General features: G+C 33.4%; 7 protein-coding genes across 7 annotated transcripts; 5 read left to right on the forward strand and 2 right to left on the reverse strand.

Annotated features, from left to right (window-relative positions):
- Nucleotides 1-256: 256 nt before the first annotated feature.
- On the reverse strand, nt 257-1,488 carry NAEGRDRAFT_77963 (DUF862/DUF1000 domain-containing protein; the record flags this gene model as incomplete). Its single annotated transcript, XM_002682915.1, has 3 exons — nt 257-913; nt 954-1,186; nt 1,317-1,488. The coding sequence occupies 3 exons, from the start codon at nt 1,486-1,488 to the stop codon at nt 347-349; spliced, it is 972 nt and encodes a 323-aa protein (XP_002682961.1). The 3' UTR covers nt 257-346.
- Nucleotides 1,489-1,971: 483 nt separating this feature from the next.
- On the forward strand, nt 1,972-3,357 carry NAEGRDRAFT_44229 (polyunsaturated fatty acid delta-5-desaturase; the record flags this gene model as incomplete). Its single annotated transcript, XM_002682686.1, has 2 exons — nt 1,972-2,205; nt 2,260-3,357. 2 exons carry the CDS (start codon nt 1,972-1,974, stop codon nt 3,355-3,357), a joined length of 1,332 nt encoding a protein of 443 aa, XP_002682732.1.
- Nucleotides 3,358-3,509: 152 nt separating this feature from the next.
- Nucleotides 3,510-4,542, forward strand: NAEGRDRAFT_77965 (YEATS domain-containing protein; the record flags this gene model as incomplete). The annotated part of the gene is made up of 1 exon (XM_002682687.1): nt 3,510-4,542. One exon carries the CDS (start codon nt 3,510-3,512, stop codon nt 4,413-4,415), a length of 906 nt encoding a protein of 301 aa, XP_002682733.1. The 3' UTR covers nt 4,416-4,542.
- Nucleotides 4,543-5,790: 1,248 nt separating this feature from the next.
- NAEGRDRAFT_29724 (uncharacterized protein) lies at nt 5,791-6,480 on the reverse strand (the record flags this gene model as incomplete). The annotated part of the gene is made up of 1 exon (XM_002682916.1): nt 5,791-6,480. The coding sequence occupies one exon, from the start codon at nt 6,478-6,480 to the stop codon at nt 5,791-5,793; it is 690 nt and encodes a 229-aa protein (XP_002682962.1).
- A 213-nt stretch (nt 6,481-6,693) lies between these two features.
- On the forward strand, nt 6,694-7,939 carry NAEGRDRAFT_82900 (uncharacterized protein). The gene is made up of 2 exons (XM_002682688.1): nt 6,694-6,983; nt 7,036-7,939. Exons 1-2 carry the CDS (start codon nt 6,698-6,700, stop codon nt 7,908-7,910), a joined length of 1,161 nt encoding a protein of 386 aa, XP_002682734.1. The 5' UTR covers nt 6,694-6,697; the 3' UTR covers nt 7,911-7,939.
- Nucleotides 7,940-8,009: 70 nt separating this feature from the next.
- AM42 (uncharacterized protein) lies at nt 8,010-10,093 on the forward strand (the record flags this gene model as incomplete). The annotated part of the gene is made up of 2 exons (XM_002682689.1): nt 8,010-8,084; nt 8,142-10,093. 2 exons carry the CDS (start codon nt 8,010-8,012, stop codon nt 10,071-10,073), a joined length of 2,007 nt encoding a protein of 668 aa, XP_002682735.1. The 3' UTR covers nt 10,074-10,093.
- A 980-nt stretch (nt 10,094-11,073) lies between these two features.
- NAEGRDRAFT_34932 (O-methyltransferase) lies at nt 11,074-12,293 on the forward strand (the record flags this gene model as incomplete). The annotated part of the gene is made up of 3 exons (XM_002682690.1): nt 11,074-11,220; nt 11,292-11,581; nt 11,620-12,293. The coding sequence occupies 3 exons, from the start codon at nt 11,074-11,076 to the stop codon at nt 11,843-11,845; spliced, it is 663 nt and encodes a 220-aa protein (XP_002682736.1). The 3' UTR covers nt 11,846-12,293.
- Nucleotides 12,294-12,687: the final 394 nt, after the last annotated feature.

The raw sequence follows: 12,687 nt of genomic DNA on the forward strand, positions 1-12,687 counted from the left end.
TTTGAGGGGTTGATTCAAACTTCTGGAAATCTTTTGGGGTTGAAATGATCATTACCTTCGGAATGAATCACTTACATAAGTTAAAAAAAATTGTCTATTCTCCTGTGTAAGATCAATATCGTCCATAGAGAGAATGAAATCAAAATATGGGCAAAGTCCAGCTTTTTCTGCAGGGGAATGGTGAGTTACCGAAATAACTTGGTAACCAAAAATATTTTCAGTTGGAATAGAAGAGTCGACATTGCCCATTTTTTTTAATTTAATTTATTAATATAATTGATCATTCTAATTTATTTACTATCAACTCTATCAAGAGTTGTTTCAGACAAATATAACGAATATATTATTATTGACAGCTACCTCCAGTACAAGATGGACAATTATTACTGAGCTTGGTTAAATCAACAGACATTCCACTCCTTCCAATGATATTTAAATTATTGATTTGTGTAGTATTAGCACCAAAGTTATTTGTGACAAATAGTGTTAGCACACTTATATTCTTAAATTTGGCAATTTTTAGAGGAATGGCAACTTCCTTAACACATTGTTCTGGATCCATTTCAATCACTTGCGTAGGTTCATTGGAATCAACGTTATCAAAATCTATTGAAACGCCATTCTTGTTTGTAAAGACTAAAATTTCTCTTGGGCATTTCAACCTGTCAAGGCATTTGATTATCAAGCAGGTTATATCTACATTACTAATGAATGGAATTCGAATGATAAGTTGCTCATCAACATCAGATTCTAAAAATTTTCTATCACTCAATTCGAATATATTTTGTACAATATTTGGTTTCTTTTGATTTAAACATTCAATTGATTTCATATTTACAATGTTATTCACACTGGTAAAGATATTTTGATTTTCATGTTTTTCAATATTAGAATTATCAAAAAATTGTTTAACCTTTCCACCATCAAACGAATTAAGAAATATTGAAACTTACCTGTGCTTGGTCAATTAAACTTTGCTCGGTTTTCTTTGGTAAGAAATTGCTGAAAAAGCTACCAACACTGGAAGTTCTATTTACCCAAGAAGGAATGTTGGCACCAACCAGTATTTTACATAATTCATTTGAAAAATGATTACAATTTTTCCTTAGAGGATGATATTCTGATGGTTTGAAGCTTGTTTTCAATTGATTAATAATATTATTCAATTCCAAAATCGTTGTATACTCTGTATTTCCCATAAAAATTGATTGCATAAAGGTTGCTCCATTCGGATATTTTGGTTTATGTGATACAACTCCTGCAGTAGTAACCAAAATATTTTCAAAGAGTGAGTTGATTTACCAATTATTGCTTACCTTCAGAAGAGAACATGTATTCCGTATTTCTAATCTCTACACCGGAATGGTAGGTTCCCAAACCAACAGAATTTTGTAAACCAGAGAAAAACCCTTGTTGTTTTTGAAGATCATAAACGTTCAAATACACCTTTAAACCCTCTTCCGAAGAGATCTTTTTGTTTTGAAGCATTTTTTTAAAATGTTATTGTAATAAGATCATATGAATGGATATTGACAATTCCAATCTTAATCAATTTTTATATTGATAATAATTACAATACAGCTCAATTCCAGAGGAGCAATTCAATTTGTCTAATAGATGGTTTGAAGCTTTATTAATTTGGTGTAATTCGGGGTGAGAGGAAACCGAAGCAAAATTGGCGGGAATTTTATTCTGCATATTCGTTGGAACCTGACAGCACAAAATCGTGGTAAAAAACGCTTTCACATTTTCATTTTACTCAACAAAAAACTTGCCAACACTGCTGCTTACGTAAGTCTCTTGTTTAAAACAATGTAAAGTAACACCTCTTCTTGCTGTTTATGTTTGATTATTTACACGAATAATTCTCCGTGTGGAATGAACTATTTCAAAACATTTATCACCCAATTTTATTATTATCTAATGCGTTCATCATGATTGGTGTGAAACTTTATAATTTGACGAATAGACATGAGCGTAAAGACTTTTTCTTGGGAAGAAATTGAAAAGCACAACCATGAAGGAAGTGCTTGGTTAGTCATTCACGGAAAGGTTTATGATGTAACCAAGTTTATTCCTCAACATCCTGGTGGTGATATGATCTTGTTGGGTGCCGGTAGACACTCTACAGAACTCTTCATCAGTCACCATCCAACCAAGACCATCACCAATACTAAATTCTTGGAAAAGTTTTACATTGGAGATGTTGAACAAGAACAATCAGTTACCAAGGAAATGGTAATCAAACAATACACAAAGCATATTTTCGCTCCTGATAGTCAAACCACGTTCTATGATGAATGTAGAGCTGAAGTCGAAAAATACTTTAAAGAAAATAATTTAACTCCACGTGATGTACCTGCAATGTACTTGAAGACCATTCTCTCCCTCTCTGTTTGGTTCATTTTGTACTTGGCTACCTTTTATTATTTTAATTCCATAATCCTTTCTTTGCTTGTTGCTATTGTGTGGGGTTGGTCTAATGCCAATATTGGTATGGGTATGATGCACGACGCTAATCATGGAGGTTATTCTGATAATCCAACTATTAACAGAATTGTCGGATTGTGTTTCGATATTTTGGGTGGTTCTTCTTTTACTTGGAAGATGATTCACTCTGTTGGACACCACGTTAATACCAATGTCGAAGAACGTGATCCTGATATTCACACCAATGAACCTCATTTTAGAAAGATTAAGGAAGGTCAAAAACAACACTGGTGGTATTCATATCAACATATTTATTTGCCATTCCTCTATTGCACTTTACTTTTTGAATTGGCTTTCCGTGACTTTGCTGCCATGATGATTGGTGCTTGGGGCGGTGTTAAATTCCAACCTGCTCCAAAGAATGAATATCTTCTCTTTGTTTCTTCCAAGATGTGTTGGTTGACTTATTCATTGGCTTTCCCATTAATGTTCTCTCATCATTCTACTGCTACTGTCTTTATGTTGTGGACCATTGCTTATATGGTTGCTTCATTCATTTTGGTTTTGATGTTCCAAGTCAATCACGTCACACCACTTACTGATACTTATCATGTTGAAAATGATGGTATGGTTCATGCTGACTGGGGTGTAACTCAAGTCAGTGGTTCTAGTAACTTTGCTTGTCGTTCTTGGTTGTGGAATCACATTAGTGGTGGTTTGTGTCATCAAACCGAACACCATCTTTTCCCAACTATTTGTCACATTCACTACCCTCAAATTCAACCAATTGTTGAAAAGTGTGCCAAAAAGTATAACATTAGATATAACGCTTATCCATCTTTCTGGGACGCTGTTGTTGGTCACTTTACCTTATTGAAGGAAATGGGTGCACAAGGAAAGAAAGTTACCGGATGGAAAGATTTGTAAACTAGATCACAATTTTGAATAAAATTTAATTTATAAATTAATTTTCTTTTTATTAAAAAGCTTATTATTTATGCTATTTAAATTATAAATAATAAATTATAAAAAAGCTATTTAAGCTTTATTTTAAACAACATTACATTTATTCTTAAAAAATGGCAGGAAAATCAAAACGTAAAACACCCTCTAAAAAAACACCTGTTGAAACTTTATCACAACAAAACAAAAAGGAGGGAGAACAATTGAAAAGAAAAAATCCTATTCTAATCACAAAACCAATTGTATTAGGAAATTTTGCAGTCGGAATTAAAAAGAAGGATGGTGATCAAACTTGGTGTAAATGGGTTTGTTATGTGAGAGGACTGACTTTGGATGATGACTTGAGTTATATTTCACAAATTACTTTTCATCTTCATGAATCCTTCAGCCCACCACAGGAAACAATCACCAAAGCACCTTTTGAAGTCGAAAAGGAGGGATGGGGACAATTTCCTCTACGAATTGAGATACATTTCCACGAATCAAGCGGATTACAGCCACTATCTCTTGACTATGACCTTCAATTACCTGCGGAAAGTCAAAAAAAGAAGAAAAAACCTTGTGTTTATGAAAAATATGAGGAATTACTTTTCTATGATCCTACAGAGAAATTTGAACAGTTGTTGAGAGAGAATACAGAGCAAGTTCAAAACTCTGTAAAGAAGATTAAATTATCAACAGAGATGGAATTAAAAAATGCAGATCTATCCGAATCAGAACAAGAAGTCTCCCCTTTAACATCCAAAAAACCATCGGAGGATATTTCATCTGCACCTTCGAATAGTACTACAACTAATAGGTTATCAATTGCTTCAATGATTGAACAATATGCTACAATTATTAAGGAGGAAAATTCTCTTAAAGCACTAAATGAATTGAGTGAAAAACTGAAAGAGAAAATCAAAGAAAAAGAAGACCCATCATTTATCAAAACCGAAAGTTCTAGAACAAAAACAAAGAAATCTAAAAAGCAAACAAAGAAGGAAAGTAGTGACGAGGATGATAGTGATTATGTTGATTAATTTATTATCATGGAATTGAATTCTCTACGGTATTGTTGCTTCCACTATTTCCATACTCTTTCGTCAAGATAAATCTACAAACATAACTAATCTTACAAAACACTTTCCAATAGTAAACTATTGATTTTAAGCTTGTTCCTTTTGGAGGAGTCATTGTTGAGAGATCAAAAGGATCAGATGGTAATCCTTGACTCTCAAATAAGGTAACCACAGCTTGTTGCATGTTATTTAATGGTTGTCTGGGTGCTCCTCCAATAATAAAGTTGCTTGCTGTTGCTAAGAGAGGATTTTGAACCTTAGTGTTTGTTGAAATTCTTTCTCTGTTTCTATAGAATTGAATGAGTTGCTTGTCCCGTTGGGATTGTTTCTCTAGAAAGGTTAAATTTTGAGAAACAGATTCGATTTTTTCCTCTAAATCCCTTGTTGCCTTGACAAGTAGAGTGTTTTCCTTTGTTTTCTTTTCAATTTCAGATAAAATTTGTTTGGATTCCACATGCTGAGCTTCATCTGAATTTAATTGTCTTTTTTTCCTTTCCATTTCCACAAATTTGATTAAGAACTTTTTTGAAGTTTTCCTTAAACTTTTTTTCGTGTTTACTCCTTTTGGGGCATACCTATCTGTCAAGTTTTTAACTGCCTTCAACGACTTGTGAGATAATTGAGGGATGGGATAGGAAGTCGTATTAAGTTGTATTGGTGTTCCAGGAGTTGATGATAATGGTGTCAATCGTTTTCCTTCATCTATATGTACACTGTTTCTTCTGGGAGAGAATTTTTCCTTTTTCTTTGATTCCAAATTATTGTTCGATAAGGCTATGATTTTACTTTGTATATTTGGTATTGTATTTACATTGGAAGATGTATGTTGATTTGGATCATTGTTTGAAGCGAGAATGGGTGAAGAAGAAGGGAAGGCATTATTTCCAACTATTGATGTTGTTGTGGTACTAGTAGAATTATTAAGGGATTGAGATTCTTTCCGTAGCAATGCATTATTAGACAATACTCTACTTTGTGAATCATTTAATTGTTGTTGAATTTGTTGATGTTGCATTGAAAATTGCATCATTAGTGAGGGAGAAGAAAACCCATGACGATTACTCTCCAATTTATTTAGAGGCATTATTTTTTATCTCTAAATTTAATTATTAATAATAAACAGCCACCTGGAAATGTATTGTTTGGAAGAGATAAATATTTCGATTTAATTTGATAAATAAATTTATTAATGATGGTGATTTACAAGTGTAAAAAATTAGGGTATGAATAACTAGCAGTGGTCGCTCTAATAACAAGTAAATGATGATGATTATTCCAATCTATCATTCGCATGCTATCAGTAAAATTAAATTTGTTTCAATATCTTTCCAATAAATTAAACAACATAACGATATGTAACATATCTGCCAGCTGTTTCCGAAGAACGAATAATCTTTACAATAGCACCTCTTTGAAGACCATAATATCTTGCAATCGGATCCGTGACCTTCATTCTTGGTAATTGTGTTTCTTTCAATTTATATCTTTGGAGCAATTCTTCATGTTGGGCCTTGTTGAGTGGAACGTGTTGTGGCACCAAGACATGTTCTGTAATATTTACCAAAAGTTCAGTTTCCTTGAATGTTTCAAGAATATATCCAATAGCTTGAAGAGCTTCAATTGCTCTCTTAGCTTGAGAGCTGAGATCCTTTTGTTGGAATGAATCAGCTGGTCTCAAGACAAGAATAGCTCTCTTTACATTGTTATCCTTCATTTTAGAGTGATAATCCTTGATTTGTTTCATACCAATAGCTTTTGTTGCTGGGAAGAAAACAAATATCATTTCGGAAGGATCATCAGCCATTGATGTAACAATACTAAGTCTGTCTCTTCCTATTGTTGTATACCCACGGGCTTGACCAGATTGAGAAACATTATTAGGTCCTGTACCAAATTTACTTTCAAATTCAGCAAGGTCCATATTCTTTTCAGATTCAAGAACCATATAACCACGAGCATCCAACATTTGGAGGACAGTCTTTCTTATTCTCCACAAACGATAGCTTTCAGAATTTGCGTTGTTCATTTTTTTTTGAAGTTGGTGAAAAATATTGGCAATCTATTTTTCTATGCATAATGATAATGGCAGTTATCAAATAGTAGTTAAACTAAAATTTAAATATTTAATTAAATAATTATGTGATCAAAGTAATAAATAATAAAACCAAAACAACATTCATAGTATTCGATTAAAAAATATTATTCAATTCTGAAGAGGAAGGAAAAAATTCGAAGATAAAAAAATGTCAGAATCCAAATTAATTGCTTTCGGTAGAGTTGCCACCACTCTTGAAATCGGTATTGTTGGTTTGCCAAACGTTGGTAAATCCACCTTCTTCAACGTTTTAACTAATTCTCAAGTTCCTGCTGAAAACTTTCCTTTCTGTACCATTGATCCAGCCACATCTCGTGTTGCTGTTCCTGATGAAAGATTTGATTGGTTAGTTGGACATTGGCAACCAGCTAATCATGTTCCAGCTATCTTGAACGTTACCGATATTGCTGGTTTGGTTAAGAATGCTTCCGAAGGTTTGTATTTAATGTTGTGATGATGTTTATTGTTATTCCAAAATAATAATAGGTGAGGGTTTGGGTAACGCTTTCTTGTCTCACATTCGTGCCACCGATGCCATCTTCCATATGGTTAGAACTTTTGATTCTAAGAATATTACTCACGTAGAAGGTAGTATTGACCCAGTTAGAGACATCAAGATTATTGAAACTGAATTGATTAAAAAGGATATCTCCTACTTGGAAAATATTAGAGGACCAACTGAAAAGCTTGCCAAGCAAAAGAAGGAAAAGAAGGATGAATTGGACAGTATTGACAAGGCTCTTGCCATGTTGAAGGAAGGTCGTGAAGTTAGATTTGGTGATTGGAATGGAAAGGAAATTGAAATTTTGAATCCTCACCAATTGTTGACTACCAAACCAATGATTTACCTTGTCAACATGACTCCAAAGGATGTTGTTGATCCAGAAAAGAATGAATGGATTGCCAAGATTAGAGAATATGTCAGCTCAAAGGGTGATGCTGAACCAGTCATTCCATACAGTGCTGCTTTCGAAAAGAAATGGCAAGAAACTGATGAAGAAAAGAGAAAGGAATTGACAGGAAAGGGTATCACATCCAAGCTTCCAGAAATCATCAAGATTGGTTACAAGACTCTTAACTTGATTTACTACTTTACTGCTGGTAAGGATGAAGTCAAGGCTTGGACAATTAAGAGAGGTACTAAGGCTCCACAAGCTGCCGGTAAAATTCACTCTGACTTTGAAAAGGGTTTCATTTGTTGCGAAGTTATGAAGTTTGAAGATTACAAACAATATGGAAGTGAACTTGAATGTAAGAACAATGGTAAACTCAAAGAAAAGGGTAAAGTTTACGAAGTCGAAGATGGTGACATTATCTTCTTCAAATTCAACACTGCTGGTGGTGGTCCAAAGAAGAAGTAAATTATAAAGATAATTAAATTATTATTATGAATGAAATTATCGATCCGAACCTAAATTGCATCCAATTTTAAAATTGCACAAAAAGTGGAAGAATAAAAAATGGCACCAAATGACGTAACAACCTTGAAAGCTTTGGAAACTGTCCACAGTATCAATCCATCCCTCTTTCTTAGTGTATGTAAAGAATTTGATATTAAATTTTATTTAAACATTGATTTATTCGGAAAATAGGCAAGAAGAGAAGAATTGAAAAATCTCCAAAGAGAAGTGTTATCATCATCAGGAAGTGCTCGTGTATTTCAAAGGCTTCCTAGATATTCGAGAAGGAGGGCCATGTCAAAAGTTCCTCACCTTCTACCAAGACATTTACGTAATGCAGCTATTAGAGAAATGACTCTTCCGAAACGAGTTAGACAAAGAAAAAGAAGAAAGGATTTGAAAAGAAAACAACATAGAAAAGAATTTATTGTTAAATTACATGATTTACCGTCTCTCAATAATGATCAAGAGAAAAAATCATTTAGACTCTCAACACATTTATATCATGCCAAGAGAATGAAAATGGACGATAGATGGGGATTTAGAATTGCTGTAGAACATATTACGGACAAAATATTTAGGAATGGTTACAGATATATGAGGAGACATTGCACTCTTCATGAAAGAAGTTACATGATTTGCTTGCAAATTGAGTTTAATTCAAGTGGAAATGTGGAAAAACTTTTAAAATCAATGATGCAAATCCATCAAGAATCACAATTACCATTCCATGAGGATTATTTGATTGGAAAAAGAGAGGGAACTTTCGAATGGTTGGATGATAGTAATTTTACAATTTCACCAGTGGATTTTCTAGTAAAACCTTCTGAATCAGCAAATTGTGCTAATACAATTATGATATGGCTCCATCCATCAACTCTTCCAGAGAGCTATCATCACTTGACAGATATAGTTACAAAATTGAATGGAAAAGTACACCACAGAAATGATCTTTCAAGATTTGAAATAAGAGGGCCATTAACTATGAAAACAATTTCAAATGTCATTAGAATTCACATAGAAGATACAATTAATGAACTAAGACAAAGAAATGGCTCAGATAGTGCAATTAAATCAATAGTTAATGAATGGGAAAGAATGAAGACAGACATTCAAATGGCAACGTCCCTCCCATCAGATATGGTTCTAGGTTTCATGGCAAAACATCCAATCTATACATCGTCATTTAATTCAACGTTTGAAGATTACAAGAGAGAGTCTCGTTTATTGGCAAACGCTGTCACACCAAACACATCTTACACTTCTCCAAATCATGAAGAGAATCTTAATGCATTACAAAAAAAGATTATGGTAAATATACCAAACCAATTGAATGATATTGGATTAATTTGGAGTCATTCAGAATGTAAAGAGAGATATCATTTTCCATATTTAAGAAAAAATAAGAGGACTAAAAAGTTGTATACTCAAGGTGCAGAAGGTCCAAGGTCTTTCCCAGTTATTTTGATACAAAAAACGTCTAGTTTGAATAGTGGAAGCACAATGGGAGGTGGATTTGATATTATTTTACCAACAGTAGACGTTTCTGCTCATGTTTGGTCGAAATTGTCTGAACAAAAGAATACTATGGTTCTTCCACTTTTAGATAGGAATAGACTCTTACTAGAACAGGGTAAACGTGTATTTCCAGATGACTATCCTTCCAGTCAAGCTTTTCAAAGAATGGCAATTGAAAAGGAAGAATCAATGGAAACATTAATTCAGAATCTTTCTTGCCCTCTTCCTTCTTTCAGATCTATTCACATTTTTGGTATTTGGGGAGGAAGCTTGGCGCCTTTTGATACCATTCACTTGCCAACCAATCCAACTCAAATCAAAGAGCTACTGAAAAGAGCCAAACCAAAATCTAAAAAGGGAGAACTAGATACCAAGATGCATGCTATACACAATTCTCTCATTGATACAACTTGTATTGGATTTGTGACTTCTGCCAATTATTCACTTTTGCGAGGTAAAAAGTTTGGAATTGGTTTCATTACGGCCAATTCAAGCCAACAACTTCCCTTCATACCAGGGCATCACCAAAACTTAATTCTTATCAAGAGAAAAGAAAAATCCAATGAATACTTTTATCCTTTTCAGGTTGCTGTTACCTCTAAATAAATATTTTAGTTTAATTTTACAAGTTTTTGGTTGATAATGAGCTTTGAGCTTGACTCACAAGTCTTTTTGCTTCTTCCTTTTGTTTTTCAAGTTCTTCAATACGTTTCCTCATTTCCTCAATTTCCCTTGTCAATTGCAAGACAGTGTTAGAAGTTTTTTCATTCTTAATTTTAAGCTCTTGGTTTTGATTTGAAAGCGACGAGAGGGAAGATACAGAAACTGATCCAATTTTACAAATAATGAAATTAAAATTATACTTACTATTTGAGTTTTTAGCTCTACAAACAATTCTGTCAGTGTCTGTGATATCCTTCATTGAATTAATAGGTTGTAAAATAAATAATTCCAAATCTTCTCGTTTTATGCTATTGTCAAGTTCGGCCTCAATTCGTGCCTTGACATCTTCAGTATCTGCAGAATCCAAGCTTAGTGTACATAAATTAGGGATTAATAGGTCAACGGAAAGTTGGTCAGTTTTAACAGTTGTAGGAGCTGATTTGCTGACATCAGCATTCGACATGCTAGGAAGTTTCAAACTAAATTTTGGAATTGTTGGGGATGTAATGGTAGCTTTTGGAGATTCTTCCATATCCTCACTGTCAAATTCGTCTTCCTCTTCAACTTGAATTTTTCTTCCTGATGAATCCCCTCCTATTCCACTCAAATTTAAACTAAATCCACCAGTGCGAGCAGCACCACCAAGTTGAAGTGATGGTACTTTTGCTACTTGATCTTCACTGGTATCCATACTATTTTCACCTGTTGTTAGAGATGATTCCGGAGTGGTAGTTGATGTTGCAGTTGATGATGATTCCAAACTTGTCTCATCTTTTTTCGTTAACGCACCCATATTCAAAGAGAGCTTCATTTTTTTTAATTTAATTTTTATTAAAATATATATTATTTTAAATATTAAACAAATTGTAATGTTCTTTAATTTAGATTGATACTATTTGTATCTTTGGATTCTCTAAAGAACGTTGGTTTAAATTTAAAAAAAATGAAATTCAGCAAGCTTGTCGATCCATCAATTGTTAACTATGTTCGTGATCATTGCGTAAGGGAGAGCACAGAACAGACAGAGTTGAGAAGAGTTACTGGAGAAAAGCTTGAAGATAAATCAAGAATGATTTCAAGCCCAGAACAAGTGAGTACACTTTCAATTCCGATCATCACAACAATTATATATTAAATTAATATTGATTCAATTTATTCGAGATGGCATTATTGCAATTGTTGTTGAAATTGACTGGAGCAAAAAAGATATTAGAGATTGGTTGCTTCACTGGTTATAGTGCCCTTTCATTTGCTCTTGCCACAGAAGCAACAAAAGCAACCATTGTTACTCTTGATGTGAGTTCAGAGTTTGTTGATATTGGAAGAGAATTTTGGGATAAGGCAGGTGTTAGTGATAGAATTACAACAATGATTGCTCCTGCTTTGGACAGTTTACAAGTTTTGAAGAATAATAATGAAACTTTTGATTTTGTTTTTATTGATGCAGACAAGTAAGTGATTGACTATTGTTGAATATTAATCTTGTTAGAGTCAATTATCCAAAATATGTTGATTTGGTCTATGATTTAGTCAATTCAAACGGTTTGGTGGTCATTGATAATACATTATGGTCTGGTAGAATATTAGATGAACAAGATACAACCCCAGAAACTCAAGCCATCAGAGAATGTAATGATAAGGTAAGGGATGACTATAGATGGGATATTGCATTGGAGATTATTGCTGATGGAGTGTTTTTCCTTAGAAAAAAGTAAATAAAAATCTCTGGAGTTCAATCTAAGTATTATAATATATGAGAATACTTATATTGAAGTATGAGACTCAAGTATTATATATGAGAATACTCATCTGGTTGAAGAATGGATGTTCCAAACATGTTAAATCTCTTCTCCTTTCCAACTCTATAAGAAACAAGACAAGTTTCAATAACGTGCTCTGCACTAGTGAGTTGATTAATCTTTTCCTCTAAAATACGTTTGCTTGTAGGATTTTCTTTGAGATTACATGCTGGCATTTGTAATAAATATTCAGCTTCTTGATCTAAAACAAAACACGTCAGACAACATCCACTCTCTAAATCCTTAATTAAAAATTGGAAGAGAAATCTATACTCTTGATTGGAATGATTATTGTTTGCTTTGGTAAAGTTTTCAATATTTTTTGGAAAGTAATCAATAATCTTTCCCCTAGTTCTGTACTTGTATGGGATATTATCTGTATTTACAATGTCTGATATTGGTGTAAGATTCGCTTGTAAAAAGTCAACTTTCGTAACTATGTACTTGTTGTACAAAATTTGAGTCTGGTGAGCATTTTCGATACACCTAGTTACATAGAAATGATCATTTGGAAGAATAACAATAGATCCATTATAAATTCTGAGTGGAATTAAGGATTCATCAGCCCATTCAGAGAGTGGTGGACATTGGGCATTTCTTAACTTTACCCATACATCTCTTCCATTGAAAGCTGAGCGAACTTCTTTCATGATATAATCGGTGAGTTCAATAGATTTCACTTGAACTGTTGAACGTAAATTACTGCAGTCATTAACAGTGAGACTAATTGATGTTTCGTCTTCGTGTAAATGGGTAAC

The sequence above is a fragment of the Naegleria gruberi genome (genome assembly GCF_000004985.1).
Source record: "Naegleria gruberi genomic scaffold NAEGRscaffold_2, whole genome shotgun sequence".
Taxonomy (NCBI): Eukaryota; Heterolobosea; class Eutetramitea; order Acrasida; family Naegleriidae; genus Naegleria; species Naegleria gruberi.